The following is a 20,973-nucleotide window of genomic DNA, read 5'->3' as shown; positions in this document are numbered from 1 at the left end:
TCCACACAAACCACAAAAGATATCCTGAGGATCTAGGTGTTTTTCTGGTCTGAACCAGTGACTGTAAAAAGAAGTCTGAACCTCATAATTCCCTTGTTGAGTTTAAATATTATATAATATACAATTTAAACTATAATACATTATATACAATACATATTATAGAACATATATGTTCCCTTAACAGAGATTAAAGATTATAGAATTTATAAAGCTTTAGCTATCTTCTTAAAGTGAGTGACATTTACTGCTTAGCTAACGTTATCTAATCGATTTTTGTCATGGATTTTGTCCACTAGGGAGCAGAGAAACAAAACAAGCTAAGATATGGCAGTTAGCTCATTCAGGTGTTATGGCTAACGGCTAACGTGTTAGCAAACAGTTCATTCCAGCAGACATGGAGCATCATTAGCACTCATTTGGAGTCTTTTTTCTGTCTACCTGACAAATGTAAGTCCAATAGTCACGGTTCATGTGCCTCCGTTTTACTGTCCGCCAACTTCTGAGAGACATATCTGTGTTTTAAGCTTAGCTAGACACTAAACTGTCTTCACTAACTAGCTAGCTAGCTAACGTAAGACACTAGCTAACTTACTTAGTTCCTGTGCTGAGCCGTTAGATGAGTTAGCTAGCTAAGCTAGTTCACAAGTAACGTTACAGTTAAGCGTACTCTGACGTTACTGTAACGTTACTTTACTAAGCTGGCTATATTGTGGTAACATTAACTAGCTAGGCTACTTGGATGTTGTTAACGTTACTTGAGTAGTTCCAATGTATGCTACTTAAACTTTCACTTCATTTCAAAGGGAAATTGTGTACTTTTTAATCCACAATATCATGTATTTATAAAATATGATAGATTGTCATAGATTTATTTACCAATATACTGCAGTTTTGAATTAACTCAACCAAATATAAAACGTATATGCTGCTTACTGTAGCCTCATTAATACAGTACTTTTACTTCTGTCTATAATAGGCTACTTGTGCTTTGGAGTAATATTTTAAACGCATGGCTTTTACTTGTAATGCACTATTTTTACACTGTGGGATTTCTAACGTTACTCTTATTTTTAAAGGTAACTAAAAACGAAGCCTACAGGGGTCATTCAATAAATGTGCAGTCCATAAAACCAAAGCAATGAGCAAAACTACATACTGTGTTACATGTTTCTTGAGTGCTTTTCAATGGCAAATATGAAATCTATTAATTATTAAATAGAAGCTTAAAATGTGATCAGTGAGTAGTATTTGAATGTAAAGAACCACTATGGGCAACCTATTTGTCTACTTGAAATAAACAAATATTATTCTTGTTATCAAATAATAATGTAGAGGCACACAACACATAAGAAACAGAAGCATAGCCTGCATCTTTTGTCACATACAGTCAATTCAGAGAGATTAAGACAATTCACCATTCTTATTTAGAGAGATGCATTCTTAAAAATACAGTAATATGTAAAGAGTAGTAGAGCAGAATTTCCATTGAAGAGGACCGTTACATAAGCAGCATGCTGCACGTCATCAGTGGCTGCTGCTGTGCATCCTCTTTGTCATGATAGAGTCATGTGGCAGAGCATGTGCAGCCGATTTGAAACAAGAAAAAACAACGCCCACCTTCTCCTCCAGCAGCCAGCGTTTCAGCCATGGATAGTCCTGTATAAGTTGCTCATAGCTCAAGCAGTGCTTCACTGTAGTGGGTACGTTACCCATCCGAATGGCTGCTGTTCAGCCCTGCTGCACCTCCGTGTCTTCCGAGACTAACCTTCACAGACTGCTGCAACTAATATTGCAAATTGAAGCGTCAGATCAATATACTAATGCAGGCCCAGAAAACAGAGGGCCTAGCTGCATTAGGAGATGGAATAAGAGGACGGCTGCAGAGGGTGAAGGATGATTCAGCAGTTGCCATGGCAGCCACAGATCTGTTTTGATCCCCTCCCTCGTAAGGGGGGGGGGGACTGAGAGAGAGGAAATGGTGTGAAGCAAATTGGCAAATGGAGTGATATGGGAGATTAGTGCTACACTTTAAACTGGGAATTCTTGTGGAAGCATTTTGAGGAAAGATTTTGGAAGAAGAAAGAATGTGTGCATCCAAAAAGGGGAAGGCAGGTGCAGGGCAGATAAAAAATATACAACAAGGAAAGAAGAGTTTGTACAACTGCAAAACGGCTCCAAATGATGTATAAATGGGCTAAGACCTGAGTGCTTTCTTAATAGTGAAAGCTTTTTAACCAGTATTTGCTAAAAAGTCTTACAGTTTGTTTTATATCTTGATTCAACAACATTAGATACACATTCAACTACCTGTTCTAGTGAGAATTGAAGGCTTCAGGGAAACAGGCTGCTTTGATTGATCTCTTGTGACCTGAACAGTTGAAGGGTTTCCATTGCCAGACGTGCCACTGCTGCCAATGTTAACTGCATGGTGTAATAAAATCTCTTGTTAAGCCAGGGCAACATTTACCAGAGAAAGAGCCATTCTTCCGAACCCAGATGTTAACAATAGAGGGACTTAATGAAGTCCTAGCATTCAACCATCTCACCACGCTAAACTGCTCTGTGATGAGAGACCTCTACGTCTCTCTCGGGGGGGGCGACTCATATGATCAGCCCTGAAAAAGCCTTTTTTGTAACAGACTTCAAGGTTGATGTCTATCAGTTGCCACCCCCTACATTTCTTTTGTAATGCCTCTAATCACTTATTTGTGGTCCTTTTAGGCACAGAAAAACAGTGCAGCAGACATTAATAGTTGAATTTTGAACAACACAAAACGTCACACACATGAACGTTTAAAAAATTTTTTTTATAGCTTTTTACATTAGTTAAACTAAATCAATGCTGGTCATTTCTGTCAACAATGATTGGAAGAAAAATCTTCTTTTGGAGCTATATTTGCCTGAAAATAAGTAAGTAAAGTTAGTGCAAATTATTTCTATAATAAATCTGCTACCATAGTTCACAGTGGTGAGTATGTCTACTGTATGTAGTACATTTTAAATGAATATGTTGGGGAACTAGGCTAAATATAATGTAACAATTCAGAAAAATTATCAGAGAAATTTTCAGAGAAAAGTTGCTTTCTCAATGGCTCATTTTCAATCAGTGATAACTGCATCAACCAATTAACCCTAACTGGCCTTTTAACATTTCTACTTTCAAGGAAACTCGGCAGCTACGGTTTATCTTGACAAATACCAGCTGCAGAGGGTCACTTTAAAGAACTGGCCTTCAGGGGCTTTCCTGCTTTTAGGAGTCAATGTAATGCAGGTGAGTGGAAACTTTAAAGTCAAAGTAAGTGGAGGAAAATTTGACATTTTAAGAAAAATACTATATAACATATGACATCTGTGAACAGGAAAAATAACCCTTTTTATAAGAAATATTTATAAGTTGGGCATAATTTCAACACTGATATGTTTGTGAAACATCGATTTTTAACCTTTTTTTGTAATACATACATTTATATGGTATAAGAATAATGTACAACACTGGGTCTTACTTACAAAATTACTGGGTCTTACTTACAAAATCATCTATGAGTTGTATCACTAGATTTTTTAGAGTGTACAGAGGATGGAGGATTTTGGGATTTGGCAATCAAATCTAATGGAGGAGTTTTGTATCACAACAGCATTAACAAATTAGTCTAGTTCCAGACCTCAGAAATCACTGCCCACATGCTCGCTTTGGTCAGAGAAAATAGAGTAGAATAATGAAGTGAAATAAAATGGCAATTTAGTCTAATTATCAAGCTACTAACAAATAGAAACAACTGCACAAACTTAAAGTTATTTCCTACTAGGTTCAACTTTGTAAAGGGACAGTACTCTTACTTTTGTGTAGATTAGGCAAACAGATACGCCTTAACAGGAAAAAGGATGTCTCCGTGCTAGTTTGTAAGCTGTCTCCTGAGAACAATATATTTTACACATGAGGATTTTGGAGACCAAGCACATGATGAATGCCTCAAAATATTAAATAAAAATCAAACAGTGCAAATGTCACAACGTGTTTCTGAACTGGAAAAAGTTGCCTATAAAAGAAAGAGACTATTCTCTTTTTTGTACTAGGAAAGAAACAGATGTGAAAAACAGTTCTTTATAGAGTACAGGTTTCGGCAGGGCATGAAAGAGGTTTTAAGCTCTCAGATATATACTGAAAACAAAGTGGGAAAAGGAAAACAGGAACCAGATTAAATCAATTTTCATCCTCCATCCGTCTTCAATTTCTACATCATGGATTTAACTGAACTGTAACAACAAGAGGGTCCTGATGCCGAGCGAATAGCACACGATGATCACCCTGAAAGCAATAGTCATGACATATAAATTATAGAAATGTCTTTCATACCCAGAGAAGATGGAAGGGTTTGTTGGATATATAGTTAGAATAATTACACCCAGTCATACAGAAACAGACCACTTGATGGTGTATTATTAAACCTGAATCATGTATAAAAAAAATGCTGTACAAAAAGAGCAAAGAATGAACATATATAAAAAGTCTTGCTCTTGTGGAATGAAAGGCATCCCCACCCCATCTCATTTCCATTATATTCGACTATGTACCAAGAGAAAAAATGACCACAAACCCTTTTTAAAAAAAAATAAAATGTAAAGCCTTGATAAAAATAGCAGCCTACCTTACAGTTTCTTCAGGAAGGCTGGCCACTCTGAGCCAACTTTCCACAGCTCCCCTAAGAGACAGCATGTGTGTTAAAGATTATCCTCACAGTAATCACACCACAGAGCGCCCTGTGGCTTTCAGTCACAAAAGCCACTGACCTGTGTGTTGAGTCCACATATGATCATGACTTTCAAGCATTGATGTGTAAAATACAGCCGAAAGTAAGGCTGTGGGACCCACCTGTTCAGAATGATAAACGTTAGTCGAGATTTAATAAGGAGTGTGAGCAAAACAACTTAAATCCTCACCAATCAATTGGCTGCATTATAACCATATCATTCATTCATTCGGACATGCTACAATCTTTTTTTCGTCACAAAGGCACTAGTTCACACCACTTTGTCGAAGATACATTCTACCGGATGTTTCTAAGCAGCCACATATTTATTGTGCAGATTTTTATATTGTACCACAGAGGGCTTCATGGCTGGATTACTGCTCCGACTGGATCATAAAGTACAGAGATTTCCTTCAGTGTGTCCGTATCCTTGGTGGGAGAAATTGAATTTCACAGCAAAATTTACAACAGCCAGAATACACATGAACTGGGTTAAGTGATGGCTGTTGACATCTCTATTTGCTTTCTAAATTGGCACAGTAGCATATTTTGTACATTATTTTTATCATTGTGCGAGACGATGACAGGACAGATAAACATCAACCTGGTAAAGTCACAAGCATCTTGGTGTAGGGCTGAGGATCGTTAGAATTCTTTTCTATAGTAGTGTCAATACGATACCTATACTGTCGGTACAGATACCTACATATTTTTTAGATACTGTACCTTACTCTTTTGAGGCATAACATATTTTCTACAAAACCCATTTTTTTCAAGTTCTATCTTGCTCTCTTGTAAACAAGCAGCGACACAATTTGTCTAGATAAAATAGTGTCAGATTGGAAAAATTGTGATAGTCAACAAGTCAACAAGATTTTGAATCTGACCAGACATTCGATACTCTCTTTCGATACTTGGTGCTATGAATTTATTTTAGTTGGTGCCAAAAAAATACTGAGGTTTGACATAGCCATAGAAAATAGCAGACTGATGATAAGGACAGGACATGACCCTGTACTGTAACAGGCTGTTGACTGTAAAAAGTCACCCAGACTGTAAAATGTTGAGTGAAAAACTGTATGGCTGACAACACCAAACACAGTGTGTGTCATCCTCTCTGTTCTTTCTCTGTCCTTCTCCTGCGCCATGTAGTGTAATATGCAGTTAAGACAGAAAACAGCTAAAAAGATAACTTTCAGTGTGAAATATTGGGTTAAATATTCATTCTTGATTCTGAACTCATGATCCACTTGTGTGAGACATCTATCATTAAAGTCCCTACAAAACCAAAGAATTGATGAATGTTTAGACATGCATAACTTAAGAGGCTTTCAGGTACTGTCCAAGAGCTATTGAATAAAGAGGTTTGCTGATATAATAGTGGAAGATGTGCTATTGTCTTACTTTAATCATCTGCTGAGAGGTTACCAAGACAAAGTGACAGCAGTTCTGCTGAGCAAAGTACAACAATCTACAGTACAAACACTAGATACCTTTAATTTGCTTGGCTACTACATGGACACTGATTAACTCAGAATCAGTGCCTTACATTTAAAGACTTGGTCAAAAAATGGCTTTTTTGATTGTTTTTACTGTTGAAAACCATAGAGCAGCAGGTTTTAATAGAAAGGGTTTACATTTATAGATGCTTTTCTGTCTTTCTTTGGTTCTTTCTTTCTGTCCTTAGTTCATGATTGTGCCCAGATATGCCCAGGTTCTTCTGATGTACCCTGTTTTTGCAGCATTTTAAACATTAGTTTGAAAGCTCTGAGATACAGTAAATCAGCATGATTAGTACAGGATAGACATCCTTGGCCTCAGAAACAGGTTAATATCCCGTACATCTGCTTTGGTTTGTATTTCTCCATTAAACCTTTTTTATTGTATGTGTTCTCTGCCATACATTTTACAATAGCTGGGTGACAGGAGGACATAACTAACTTGCACATAAAAAAGAAGGCAGACATTGTTAGCATATCATGTCAGTAGCTTTTATTTCCACCAAGACAAACCCACAAAAGAATCTTAACAGACTCACATGTTTTTTTCTGGATTCTCAAGGAAAACATGTTCCATACAGTAGCCTAAATGCTGCATGCAATAGAAAAAAAGAAAATGGAAAGGCCAACTGAGATTTACTTTAAAAACTGGGTGTAAATACATGTTATAGAGTTACACAAAGTGGAAAGAGGGTTTTAATTTATGATTCTAGTTTATTTATGGAATCATATCAGAAAAGCACTGGTAAACTGTATTAACATTTATATTTTAATGCACGTGTTAAATCCAGACTAAAAATACAAGATTTCAAAATATACGGTATAATATATATATATATATATATATATATATATATATATATATATATATATATATTATATGCGGCAAAATATATATAAACGGTTTAAATGCACAGGTACCACCTCTAGTGGTAATGGGAAGTGACAGTTGACTTCACAAACAGTCTGTTGTAACTCTGAGATCCCAAAACCCCTCTCTTCTCTGGCTGGGGAAGCTAATGTGCATATGTGAATAACAAGCAAACATAGCAGTGTTTCTGCGTTGCCCTCTGTCGGGACACATTCCTCGCTGGTCCTTCTGCAGCCTTGTCATACCAAACAACATGTAAAAATGCGACCCATATGGTCTCCCTTTTCAAGAGCGACTGATTGAGCTGTATGGAAGTCAGAGCCCACCCACAGAACACAAATAAGGAGAACCATATGTGGGGAGATGAATTAGGTAAACTCCACAACATTTTTATTAGATACAATTTCACTTGCCTTGTGGATGGACTGCAAGATGACACTTTCAAAATAAACTTTAAGCCTCAGAAAGAAAAAGACCTCTGGTTAACAGAGGGTAAATCGAAGAAACATGGATATACTAAACCAAATGAACAATAACTATTATGTTTTGTAGTTGTATTAGATTGACCAAAATGTGATAAAAATAAGCATCATGTCAATCATCTGGCCTGCCTGCATTAGAGCCGACTGTACCACTAATCAAGCACATTAATGACATATATTTATAACATTTAACTAGAAGTGCGCCTTTACAGTAACTGGCATCTTAAACTCTATTAAGACTGTGAACAAATGTTTAGTTTATGAGTATGTTTGTGTAAAATCCAACTTTTCTTTCATGGATTACTGACCACATTTGATTTTCATTTCAAATACAAATGTTCTCATTCAGAACACTTGTTTACAAAATGAATAACTACTCAAAACACTTTTATCAGACTATAAATAAATCATTATGGGAAGTGTTTTACAAGGTTGGAAAGCCTTAAAGAGGGTTCGGAGCCATTGGCATAGAAAAATGCACTATGTTCAAAATAAGAAGTTGAGTTTTCCCATACATAATGAGGAAAAGATACTTTTCCCTTTCTCTTAGAATCTTAGAATGACGACTCCACAAAAAGTGGGCTCTAACCGTTATTGTAAAAAGAAAACAGACTACAAAATATTGCAGCCTCTGTGATTTAATCTGTGAGGACATCTCTGAGATGCCTCAAGCACGAACTCCTCTGTCGGTGGTCTAAGATCAGCGGCTTGTTAACATCAGCTTTATGTTCTGCAGTATTTGTTGACATATTTCCTCCTTGTGATGGTTTGGATTAGATAAAAAAGAAATTACCTAAATTATCAAGCATTTGCGACTTTTGACAGAGCCAACTCCGACCTTTCTTAGAGCTTCAAGATGATCTTTCCTCAATACGTATTTAAAATTTGCTGAATAAAAGAACATTTTCCTAACAGCCGCTCACACAGACACGTCTGTTTTCTCAATCAGGTTAAGAGAATAAACATGTTTGTGGTAGAAAAAAAATATTAATATCAGCACCTGAAAACACATGATGTAAATGTGTTCATGTCAAGCCAACAGTTTGTTGTGACAAATACTATAAACTGGAGAGCATGATTTATGAAAAATTCACAAGTAACCCTTCATGAAAAGTAAACTGTGATGGGTTGTGACCTTTTTCCAGCATGTTTCAGAAGTGGAAGTGCTGATCTGATGAATGTCAAGGCACCTCTGACTCACTACAGCCTGTTTTGGACCACATGGGTCTCAGAGGAGAAGGGGCCACTGTATTAATCTGCACTGAGTATGACAATTGTTACCCTTTCCTTTCATGTGGTCAGAAGGTTTGCTGTCAAGAGGGCTGTGTAATTTTGGAGACCTTTAAATAGGAGCTCATTCATAGCCGCACCCGCGTTACAGAAAAGGAAGAAATGTAGCTGAATTGGAAAGAATCCATGATATTAAACAGTAGATGGGATTGTGAAGTGCTAGGAGTAATCATGCCAGGCAACAGGCCGCAGGAATGCAAATCACCCCTCAAGCCAAGAGTTAAGTTAGCAGGTGGCCTCCTCTATTCACTGAATGTCAACACTCCTTTTAGATGGAGCCCACATAACATCTGGGCAGGCCAGCCACTGCTTTTAATTAAGTGAAATACAGTCACTCAATGTTCTGCCATGTCAGAGAATTTTTTTCTTATAGAAGTGGGAGGGTAGGGGGAGAAAAGTGCAACAGTACATATCCTGTGTTCAGTGAAGGTCAACACAGTTGTGTAAACAAATATTAATCCATAACCTAATCCCTAGATTTCCAAGACCATTGAAAATCCCTGCCTAACCAGAGTATTTCTCTGAAAATAGCACGTGTGCTCGCATTCTTCTGGAAATTATGCTTATCCTGAATGAGGATGTGAATGCCACAACACTTGCTAAGTTTAGTTTATGGTCTCCTCTTTGTTTTTTCAGGGATGAATCTTAGCTCTGAGCAGATGGCAACATCCATCCCAGTGTAGGAAATGCAAGCAAGCAGAGGTGTGCCATACAGATCACATAAGTCATGTGATGGATGGTATCTTTCCCTGTAATCAGGAAGGGATTGCTTACAAAATAATATACCTTTCTCTGCTGGCAGCCTCATGATAATCACCCTTTTGGGCTGTCTTTGGAGGTCACAGCACTGTTTTACTGCTAGCACTGTACCCCTAGCATTACCACTCCCCAAGAGCATGTCAACAGGCTCTGTGGGTGGACCCCTAGTTTATATCATACTTGTCAAACATTTATAAATCTGAGATGGTAGTCTGGCAACAGTGTGTAAAACATCCGGAGAACTCCAAACAGAAATACAAAAGGACAACTTGAATTTGAAAAGGCTGGAGGACTTGCAGCTGGAGGAGGGGGGGAAATGCATTTCTGCATATAGTTTAGGGTGATAAATGGAGCAAGAAAAGCTGCAAGGTCAAGTAAAGGGCGAGCAAAAAATAAGAGTTTTCAAGTGTTACATTTATTAAAATACACAACACTCTACAATACGATATACTTTCCCCAAGCAAGATGTTTGCAGCTAGTCCACAGAGGAATGAGAAAACAGTGTTTATGGAAGAAATTTACATAAACATTGTTTAAAAAATGACCTAATTTGTAAAGCATTCAGAAGTAAACGCTCAACATTATAAGAGTTTAATTCCAGACTGATATAACCTCCTTCTGTGAACACAGACTCTTATGAAAAACTGGCTTGGAAAAAGCTGGCTTGGAAGGGTGAAACAGTATCATTGCTGAAAGACAGTGGCAGCTTGAAAATAGCTTTGTGCAGTTGGGTTTACATTAGAGAACACTCACTATTTTTTCTTCTTCAAATGATCCAATTTGATTAACAAGATTTCCAACAGCCTGTAGGAATTGTGATATTATTGCTCAGAGCATCATCAATGTGGGTCCATAATGGAGACAAACTAAGAGAAAAAAATAGCGTTGAAGAAAAAAACATTATATACTGACAAACATGTATAATTCTAGCTCAGTGAGCATTTAAAGCACAAGGCAAGCATATTGTAAAAGGGGAAAAACAAGCAGAAGGGGAAGTGATCTCATGTATCATGATGACTCCAGTGAATAGTTAACTCATAAAAGTTATACAGATGTTACTAAAGAGGGAGTATATGCCAATGGACACAAAAGTTAACTGATAACTGACGTAAAGTAAAATCAACATTTTGTCCTAATCATTTAAATATCACAATATTCAGTGCTATTTAAAAAAAAAAAGAAAATAAATTAGATAATACAACTCTATATACATAATACTGTACATCACATCACACCTTCAGCAGATGTGTTTTCCAGCGATTCCCATACCAGATAGCATAAATTAAAGTTAGCCCGGCCACTAATGGCAACCACAAGACCTAACTACCATATTTCTGTATTTCTTGAGGATTACATTTGAGCTGTCATCAAAGTAAAGCACTGATATTGCGTTGAGCTTGGTTGGAGCACAGCATGGCTTTGGCACATTGTCAGGAAACATTAAATGGACCTATAAATGAGAGCATAAAGTAGAGGTGCAACAGCAGTGAGTTTCAAATGAATTATACCTGCTGAGAACGTTATGGTAGCTTATAACAGGATTTTTATTGCAATACACACATGCAATGCACTCTAAAGAATACTAACCAGGGTTTGCACAATTGCATGATTTGTTGCATTCATGTGTGCGTTGAGTGGAAAAGAGCATTCACCATCACAGTAAAAAGCAGCATAGCCCTCAGGTGCAATGATCCAATCCTTGACCAAAAAAAAATAGCTTCCTTTATTTATGACAATCAAAATGCATTGTTCATTGTGTTACTTGTTAGTTTCATAAATGTTTTGAGATGTGAAATCATTTTGTCTTACCTGCCAGCCCAAATCTCGAAAACTGACGTAAAGTTCATGCTTCTTGCAGGCTTGCTTCTGTTCACTTGTGTTGTAATCTGAAAAAATAAAAGGGTATTAATCATAAAAGAAAGCATTTAATGTTTTATCTTTGTGTGTTCTTACTGTAGGAAGGTTAGCACAACACTGTCTATAAAGCTTCTGGACAAATGCACTAGAATGCAGTCCATGAATGTAGACTTTTGGAAGTACACAAGATCGTCCCTTGTGATAAATTGGAAATGTTTCCTGTTAATGTTATACTATTAAAAACCAATGGATGTTCCATTAAGTTTTGACTTCCAGGTGTTATCACTGTGCAATCTGGCCCAGTAATTATAGGGATATCTTGCTGCTGGAAATCAAGTTGGTTAGTCTGACTAAGGGATGGACAGTCTGATGGAACAATGGCAAGCAGGGCAAAAAGATGTCATTAAATGTATCTCATTGAGAGATCAGATGTGTATAGGATAAAATAAGTGATAAAAAAACTACTGTAGCATCTTAACTGCATAATAAAAGTGCACACACCTCCAGTTTTTGGTGCCCTAGATGCTTCTTGTTGATTAGTAGATTTATTGCGATTGTGGTTCTTTTTCTTCCCACCAGCAGCTCTGACAGAGCGAAGCAACACCCCACTGGCCTTGAAGAAAGCAACCAGGAAAGGCTGTTTGGACTGGGGCCCGTTCCTCCCAATGATTCCAGCAGATTTTGTGTTGATACTTCGGCCTTTAAAAAAACAGGAGGTAAATAAAACTTTCAAAACAAAAGAATAATAGGATTTTGTATCATTTTATGACTGCTTTCAAGGTAAATCCAGTATCTATACAAATAAAATGTCAAGCCATTTGTCTGTTTTGTGCATTCATGGCCATTTATTGGTGGTAAATAATACAATAATCCACAGATTGTCAAATAAACAAGTCACATTTGTCCTGAGATCAATGAGTTAAACAAAAATCAAATGCAGACATTGTGGATTGTCTTAAACTTCCTTATCTTCCTGACCTTTTTCCCAAGAGTGTGTTGAAGTAAAGGAACAAATTCATAGAAAGAAAAACTGAACTTCACTTGCCATCTATAGTCTCCAGACAGAGCTGCAGGCCCAAGTTCTGCTGTGGGTTCATCACCCAGTGGTTACTGGTGGCTGTGATGTCAAACACTAGCCAGCCCCCATCGGATGCCTGGACCTTTTTGGAGTCGAGCAAGAACGTCTCTGCATCTCTGAAGGTAATAAAAAACAATGAAACGAACATCTGCATTAAATAAACAGCAGTTAAAATGATGCACACACAAACAAAAGTACTGTACGTAGCATGCAAGCAGCAACTGCTATTACACAACAAAAACAGCATACAGTATGTCTTCTATTTATTTCAAATGTATCAATTATTGTCTAATTTTTAGTCTCTGTGGGTATGTTGGTTTTCAAGATTATTACTCCTGCGTTGTGGAGAGGTGCCAGTGAAAAGAATGTGGTCACTTTACTGCTGCATTATAAACAAATTACAAAACCTCAGTGCTTGCTACAGTAAGTTAAGCTCTCAAACAAAAAAAAATTGTCGGTGCACCTTAATGTTGCAAAGATTGTGGCACACAAAAAGGAAACCATATGCTTCTTTGACAGCATTTAAACTGGGTCCAAGAGGTCTTATTAAACTGAAACTGAGAAACGAGGTATCACTGACTGATCACAAATGGATGCTTTAGCCCAGACTCCGTAGCAGATGCCAACAATCGGAGTGGCTGTTTTTAGTTTCTTCATTTCTTCATCCTTTTGAAACCAAACATTCTTCTCTAAAAAAGGCTTTCAGTATATTAAAAACTGGAGATTTGGCGTGTAAGAGTAATTTGGTCATTTTTGCATACCAGCTTTGTACTGGAGATAAAAAGAAAGCAGCGCCACTATTGTCAAAGAAGCTATGGCTTGTAATAAACTGCAGAGTTGTGTGGTATAACATGTGCCAAGATTTCAGCTATTTGATGGGCACGGCATTTCAGGAGTTATGAATATCAGCCCTCATTTATTTTTAACATGAGCCTGACATAAGGCATCCATAAACCCAAAGTTGAAAATGCCCCGCTTCCAATTTGCATTAGATTCCTTTCAAGTGGCAGATCGGATAAAGCAGCGCCTGTTCATTTTTTTGTGGTTACATTGTGCTGGTCGGAGAGAACCAAGATTTTCCATGTGGCCCCGATAGTTAGAAATTATTCATGTGTTTATTACAGGTGTAATAAAACTAAACCTCATGTGGAATTCCACAAGGTCAATCTTTATGAGTGACATACCAGTGAACTTCCTCTTTGAAATGTACAGTATTAAGCTCATATCCTGTGATAATTTAGTTTGTGTAGCTAAGTATTCACTATTCCCATAGCCATATCCAAGAAGAAAATGCTTATCCTGCCCCTTTATCTGTGATTACTGGATGTACTGTTCCACAGAGAGTGAGTTAAAGTGAGTGGATCAGGGATAGAGGTAACTTCTCTTTTTTAGAAAAGTCTGTCTCCTGCAAATTATGTTCATGTGCCACTATTCTCCATCAGCAATTTATGTTCAGTTGCAAAGTTCAGTGCAGTAAATGTAGCAGTAGTAGTAGTGCAAGACATAGAGTGACGTTGATATAGTGGAATGAAAAGAGGTCAGGGCGGTGCGTAGTTGACTGACTTTGAAGGTACCCTGTGGAGGTTTTGATTACTAGTATATGAATCAATATGTTTTTAAGAGGTCCTCGTTTTGTTTTGTTCATGTGCTCAAGGACGATGGTTCCCTCGATCAACAGTTAGTGGCAATAAAGTACCAAAATATTTAGCAATGTGCCAACAACGGCACTGAAGAAGAAAACTGTTAGCAAGCAAACATGGATGTAAACTGTTTCAAATTCTAACAAAAATCAACTTTGCAAACGTAATAAAAGAAAGTAAATGCATTCAACGCGTTCATTAGACCCCCACCATGTGTTTAGGCAAGAAAGAGTGAATATACACATTACTTTGTTTGTTTAGAAGAAAAACTTTACAGGGTACCTTTAACCCCATCATCTGAAGTTCAATTACATACTAGTAGTGAGTAGTAGTTTACTGTATTTAACATTTACTGCAACCTTTACTTAACCCTAACACAGTGATTAGTAGATGAAGTACTGTTGACAGGAAATGAGGGGAGAAGGTCCCTGACTGAATTTAAACTGGGGAAATTGCTATTACTGTACATGGTCACTATTTTATTATTAAAAACCCATTAGGATTCCCCAACAAAGCGGTTTTAATTTGGTACCTAAAACCACTAACTGCTAACTTACAGTAACCATACTGTAAGTTGGTACACAAGTGGATTTTTTTAAATAACCAACCGAAACCTGTTGGCAGTGATCACTTTGTGTATACAGTATTAACATTCTGACTGATATGTTGAAAACAAACATGAAATAATGATTATGGCTTACAAACTAATAGTACACATATAATATAAATCGCATTCAATGTTCATTAAAATCACATACTCATATTGTTTCTAATATTTTTTGCACTGGGAAATAATTGTTCTTCTTTGTGAAAACTAACTCAAACACACTATTCCCCATGAAAACGTGTGTGAAAACTTAGACTAAGCAGTCTTCCCCTTTAAGATGGCAGAGTCCATTGACTTGGACCTTTTCAAAGCCCAGGAGGGCCATATCTCCCTTTCAATCACCCACACACATTTTTGGCAAGCAAATGTGGGCCCACTTTTAAGTACACCCTTGTGTATTCAGCTATGTCATGGTTTAAACTTCCGGAATATTGTTAAGACAGGCAGGTGGTGGGCATAACAGTGACCACGGGAGCACCCGAGGGAGCCCCTTCCCCCCCTATTGTGGGCCCTCATGGTTTCATCTGGGACACGGCCAGCTTGGCAGGCAACACAAGACGAGTGATAACTGATGGACCTTCCAAGCTTCATAAGTGGCCAACTTGCTAATGGAGTTCTCTTTATCCGAGAACTATATTTGTAAGGCAGACATGGTGCGAATGAAAGAGAGCAGAGTTGGAGATAGAAGGGTTCTGTGAGAGTGGAAAGTTTTAACGGTGCAAGACAATAGCTGTTTGACTATTTCCCTTTTAAACTGTGAATCAAGATAACTACATGGGGTAAAAGTGCTCCTCAGGGCCCTGTCAGAGAGTTAATGGACTAAAATCTCTGATTAGAAAGCAGCATTTTTAATGTTTTAGCTGGTGGACGTAGAGCTAATTTGAACTACTTTATATATTGTTGGTAGTTTAAATTGGATGCTGGTCATGTATTTTGTATGTAAAATATACTGTACCGTCACATAAATGTTAAATAAACTGTAGTAAAAAATACAATATGACGATGAATAATTGTTTGGGGTATAAGTGTAAATTATGTAAATACTAAAGTAAAGTGCATGTAGCTCAGAATTGTACAGTACTGAAGTAAATCTACTTCCACCACTGCCTTTAATGTTTGTGTTTGGTTGATTAGGTACTTACTTGTTTTGATATTCCTTGATGACTTGATATATGGTAACCATCAGAGTAACATTGTCGTAGCGAGCATGACTGCGGTCCTTATAGATCCGAAACTCTGCAGCAGTCACCGCCTCTCCGTCCGGGATCTGAGTCAGATCAAAACGGAACTCCTTGTAGTGTCTTCGTTGGTGAGAGAAATCTTTATCTTTCTCCACTGGAAAAGCAAATATTTTATGATGAATTTCATTTTTACTGGCAGCAAAGCTCACACTGATCAAAAAATATGACTTTAACTCCTAAACCGCCGCATGCGTTGCTCTAAGGAGAAAATATGCCAGCAGTAACACACAGAAAAAGAGTAATTTATCACATCTTCTTTTACATTCCAGGTCCAATCCAAACATTTTGACTACCAACAAAAGCACTTTCCAGTTCATTAAATCAGTCAACTGAATACAGGTAGCAGTTCCCAGACAGGCCCTCTACTGTGTGCCTAACTGCATTCTCTGGCCATGATGAATGGGCTGTCAGTTAAGAAAAACAGGCTGATTTCAATTAAAGACACTTTCGTCTGCTCCTCAAGTGAGAGAAAAGACCAGACAGGATTCTTCAACGTCATGTGAGCGTCTTACTCTGACCTCATTTCTGACCTCATACTGACCTCCTGTAGGTTTCATACAATGTCTAATGACCCTTAACCTTTAAAACTAAATAGTTCTACTATAATGAGTAACATAAGATATATTTTTAGGCCTGTCATTTTTGAAAATTAAAAACTTATATGATGTAAAAATATTTTTATATTTTGCTGCATGGAAATACAAAAAGATATTCAATTACTTTGTTAATCAAAGAGCCTCAGTGTAACATGCTGACCAAAGATACTTTGATGACACTAAAGAAGTGTCCGCTAAATGTCTCACACCCCTGCCTAGTAGTAGAAAAGAGGCATGTGGCTGAGGTCAGTGGATTTTCTGATATCCTTGGTGATATCATGTAGTGCATTTCCCTGATATTTTATCTGAAGAGAACGCCTGCAGTTACTTTGCACAAACAGGTCAGAGGTCAGGTCTGACTTTTACCCAGTGAGCGTGTTCCATTATATTAGCCACAGGCAGTAATCTGAAGCAGAGGTGCCACTGAGAGCATGGAGCATTTAACCTTAAAATAAAGATTAAATAATATTGACTTCATTCACTGGTAAGTTAGAGCCGTGTGCATTGTTGCATATTAATTGGATTCAGTTGTTTATCTTCCTCTTGCATACAACCTCATGTACGTGTATGGATTTTCTGACTTCTTATTCATACACTGAAAGTTCAAATGGTTACAGTAAGCATATTAAACTGCATGAAATGCCACATAGACATTTCTAAAACAGTTGAGGTCAGTAGCTATATTTGAGTGTACTGTAATAAAGACAGAGCCCCATTGAACACTTCACTGACAGTCCCCTGAACGAGAGCAGAGCTTTCAAGGCTGACAGTGTACATGCCCTGGTATAGTGGTAAGTGGAAACAGATGGGCTCAGGCCAAGGTGAGGGATTATACTTCCAAGTAACTCTACAAATTCACTTGTACATGTTTCCTCTATATTTAAGAAAATAAAATCCTTAACATTATTTTAAGATTATTTATGGTGATTTTTTTATCTTTCATTTGGGATTCTGCAATGCTGCATCATATTTCATTTTTGAGTAACTTTCCATGCGGCATGCTTAATATTTTAATTCTCATTAGAGAACAATAAATGATCCAAATAACACAAATATGAAGAATATGAAGAATAGAGTTACTGCTTTCTCTTAGTGACAGAAGCTCAAGAAATGAAGGCATCAGTCAATATCACTCCCCTTTTAACAACAGGAAATCATTTAGACCAATTTTCTCAATGTCAGACAGTCATCTGATAAGGTGCTCTGAACTGCTGGGTTAAGGGTCGCTGCTACTGAACAAACACAATCATTATACAGATCTGCTGCTTTTTAATACAAAGCAGCACAAATTGGTAAAAGGTCAAAATGTTGGGCCTAATTCTGTTAAATGCTGACTATTTTACACAAGGCTAAAGCAAGCGAACTGACTGATGTATGAAAATATACTTATTTACATTTAGATTAAAAAAACAGCCTGTAAATTACATTGAGTGAGAAGAAATCTACAACTGTAAAACTTAAATAAGAGTTTTATAGAGTTAACAACATCTCTGATTATTTAAACAAAATCTACACGTGTCAAATTATTTTGACAAAACTACATGTGATGATAGCAACACAGCAGACAGGCCAATAATGATATGAATGAATTGAAATACTCTTGAATTAGTGCATCCAGGTAAAATCAGTATTATTAATGTTTCTTAACAGTGGAGGGAATGGAGATGAAGAGAAATGTGAGTTGGAGATGATTTAAAACGTGTTGATCTCTCTATTCTAAATAATATTAGAACCTGGTCTGCAGGCTAATTTCGTTGAATTACTTAATATTGAGTTAAGGAAACCTGATGAGAAACTAAGCCACTTTAATGCCACTTACCTAAATTGACAAAACTCATAACCATGTCGGCATCATTGAGAAAGTTGGTGTCGTGCGCTGTGGTGAGCGCGGGGCTGTGGCCTAACAGAGGGGCCGCCCGGTAAGGCTGTGCCACACGGGAGTACCCGGCGACATGCTGGGGGCTGTAGTAACCTTTCCTGGAGTGCCCTTGAGCCTTGGCACTGAAGCTCTTCACTGTGCCTGGCTGAACCCCCTCCTCCTCCTCCACGGCCATGGCGTTGTACAGGTCGAGCATGAACAGCGGCGCCGAAGACGCCTGCTTTCCGGGAGAGAAGGGCCTCGGACGGTGAGGCAAGCCCAGGATGGAGAGGATCTCTCTCTGGATCTCCCTGCGTTCATGATTGCGCAACCTCCTGTAAATAAAACTGGAGTGCACATGGTTGTCACTTAACCCGCAATGGGCGCAGGACAGAAAACTCAAGCAGCTCCACGCAAGTCCAAGTACAGCACGGTTCAGAGGTGTAAGCGCTGTCATCTTGACAACTAGTTCACTTTGGGGTGTGAAGTTGAACTACATCGCACTCTGTGAGAAATATAAAACAATTTATATCTCTGCCAATACGGACTCATAGACTTGCCATATTAGGCAGAGGCACCACAACTTTCACGGTGGTAACTGAGGAGGCTTTTTACCATTCAGCCCTTCTACAAATGAGGTATCAGCTTGCAGAAAAGTCGCCGCTCCTCTCCTGTGCGCGAGCTTCTTCCAGCAGCATTTACTCCTCCAGGGTCCATCCAAAGCCTCTGCCACACCAAGTATTTATGGAGCTGTGACCCCGTCCCTCACCTTACTCCTCTGTGATGCAGAAACACGTAGGTACGCCCATAACGTCTAGGTATAACCCGGAGTTTCCAGTGGATGAAATGTGTTGAACTGTGTCAAAAATGAATAGAAAAGAGCTCGACTCATGCCCCGACTCGCATTTTTTCTTTTTTCCCTCCCCCCTGAGAGAGGGTATTGGGGCTAGTTGCCCTTTGAGTCCATCCCACACTCAACTTTTGTTTTTGCATCCACCTCTCGCGGCAGCAATAAAACTTCAGCTCAGTCCCATGATGAATGTGGCGGCTCAGGAGTGTAAAAGGAGACACTTGAAATCCGAGAGCCCGTGTTAACGAGTGAAAGAATAATGACAGAGCCTTTTAATCACCTCAACTTATTGAAGTCCGCGTGTTTATGGGAGAGCGCTCCAGCTGCACCACCAACAACAAGGATCCTGTTTTAATACGGTATTGGCTAAAACATGATCCACTGGGATGCTGTAAAATATTATTTTATTAAATTCACGAACAAACAAGTGGCTCATCTTGTAATGTGCTGTAGCCTTCTCTTTCTACTAAAGTACAATCATAGTTCCTATAGACTATGGGAAATATGATTGTAGCTACTTTAGTCTATAGAACAGATCAGGGAAGAGATGAAAATAACACAAAGACTGATAAGTATACTGCAAATTGTATTGAGAAACTCAGACTCACTGCAGGTCCTACAGTCTACCATAATTTCTATCTTCATAATTATGAAAAGAAATATCTTACCCCAAAGAGTAGTATAGAAAAGTTAATTTAAAGCTAAGAGCCGAAAGCTACGTTCTCAGAGGAGCATTAAGTAAACAGCATGTTGAAGTAAGTTTGCTGGGATAATTAAAAACATAAATACTCGAGGTTTCCATGTGATGGGTGGCTGCTATCCAAAATGAAAAAAGGAAGCGCCCCTTTTAGGTGAAGAAACTCCTGGACATACTGGGATGTTACTACATAGCACCATCTAGTGCTGAAGTCTCCACACACACACACACACACACACACACACACACACACACACACACACACACACACACACACACACACACACACACACACACACACACACACACACACACACACACACACACACACACACACAGGTTTGTGGCACTATCTTTGTGGGGACCCGCCATTGACATAATGCATTCCCTAGCCCCTTAGCCTAACCTTAACAATCACAACTAAATGCCTAACCTTAACCCTTACCCTCACCCTTACCATAACCTAATTCTATCCCTAATCCTACAACAAAGCATTTTGGCCCCACAAAGCTGTCGGGACCCCACAAGTATACTGGATTCCCGGTTGTTGGACCCCACAAATATAGTTAAACAAGCCCACACACACACACACACGCACGCACGCGCGCGCGCGCACGTACACACACACACACACACACACACACACACACACTCACACACACACACTCACACACACACACACACACACACAGCCAGAAGCTTGGTAGATGGACTTGTATCCAAGTTTCCTATTGCCTGTGTGTCCATAGAGGAGGTTCCAGGTGATGACTCTGTTTTACTCCACACCTCATCGTTTGTGATGCTGCTGTAAAATTATAAACATGCACACTAAACATACCAAAAGTAAAAAAAAAAAATCATAATCATAATGTGATGGAGTCCTGGAATAAAGCTAAAGCA

The 20,973-nt window shown here is 38.3% G+C and overlaps 1 protein-coding gene and 1 long non-coding RNA gene across 2 annotated transcripts; one reads left to right on the top strand and one right to left on the bottom strand.

Moving 5' to 3' along the window:
- Positions 1–348: 348 nt before the first annotated feature.
- LOC144531991 (uncharacterized) lies at positions 349–15,939 on the top strand. The gene is made up of 5 exons (XR_013503295.1): positions 349–447; positions 3,165–3,271; positions 12,086–12,222; positions 12,561–12,706; positions 15,271–15,939. It is a non-coding gene; the product is annotated as an uncharacterized LOC144531991 (long non-coding RNA).
- bmp5 (bone morphogenetic protein 5) lies at positions 10,821–20,098 on the bottom strand. Its single transcript, XM_078272407.1, has 7 exons — positions 18,488–20,098; positions 15,974–16,166; positions 12,552–12,700; positions 12,008–12,205; positions 11,459–11,535; positions 11,237–11,347; positions 10,821–11,099 (listed from the first exon to the last, which is right to left on the bottom strand). Exons 1-7 carry the CDS (start codon positions 18,981–18,983, stop codon positions 10,950–10,952), a joined length of 1,374 nt encoding a protein of 457 aa, XP_078128533.1. The 5' UTR covers positions 18,984–20,098; the 3' UTR covers positions 10,821–10,949.
- Between the last annotated feature and the right edge of the window lie 875 nt (positions 20,099–20,973).

The sequence above is a fragment of the Sander vitreus genome, chromosome 17 (assembly GCF_031162955.1).
Source record: "Sander vitreus isolate 19-12246 chromosome 17, sanVit1, whole genome shotgun sequence".
NCBI classification, from domain to species: domain Eukaryota; kingdom Metazoa; phylum Chordata; class Actinopteri; order Perciformes; family Percidae; genus Sander; species Sander vitreus.
This window is presented reverse-complemented; position numbering and strand designations above follow the sequence as displayed.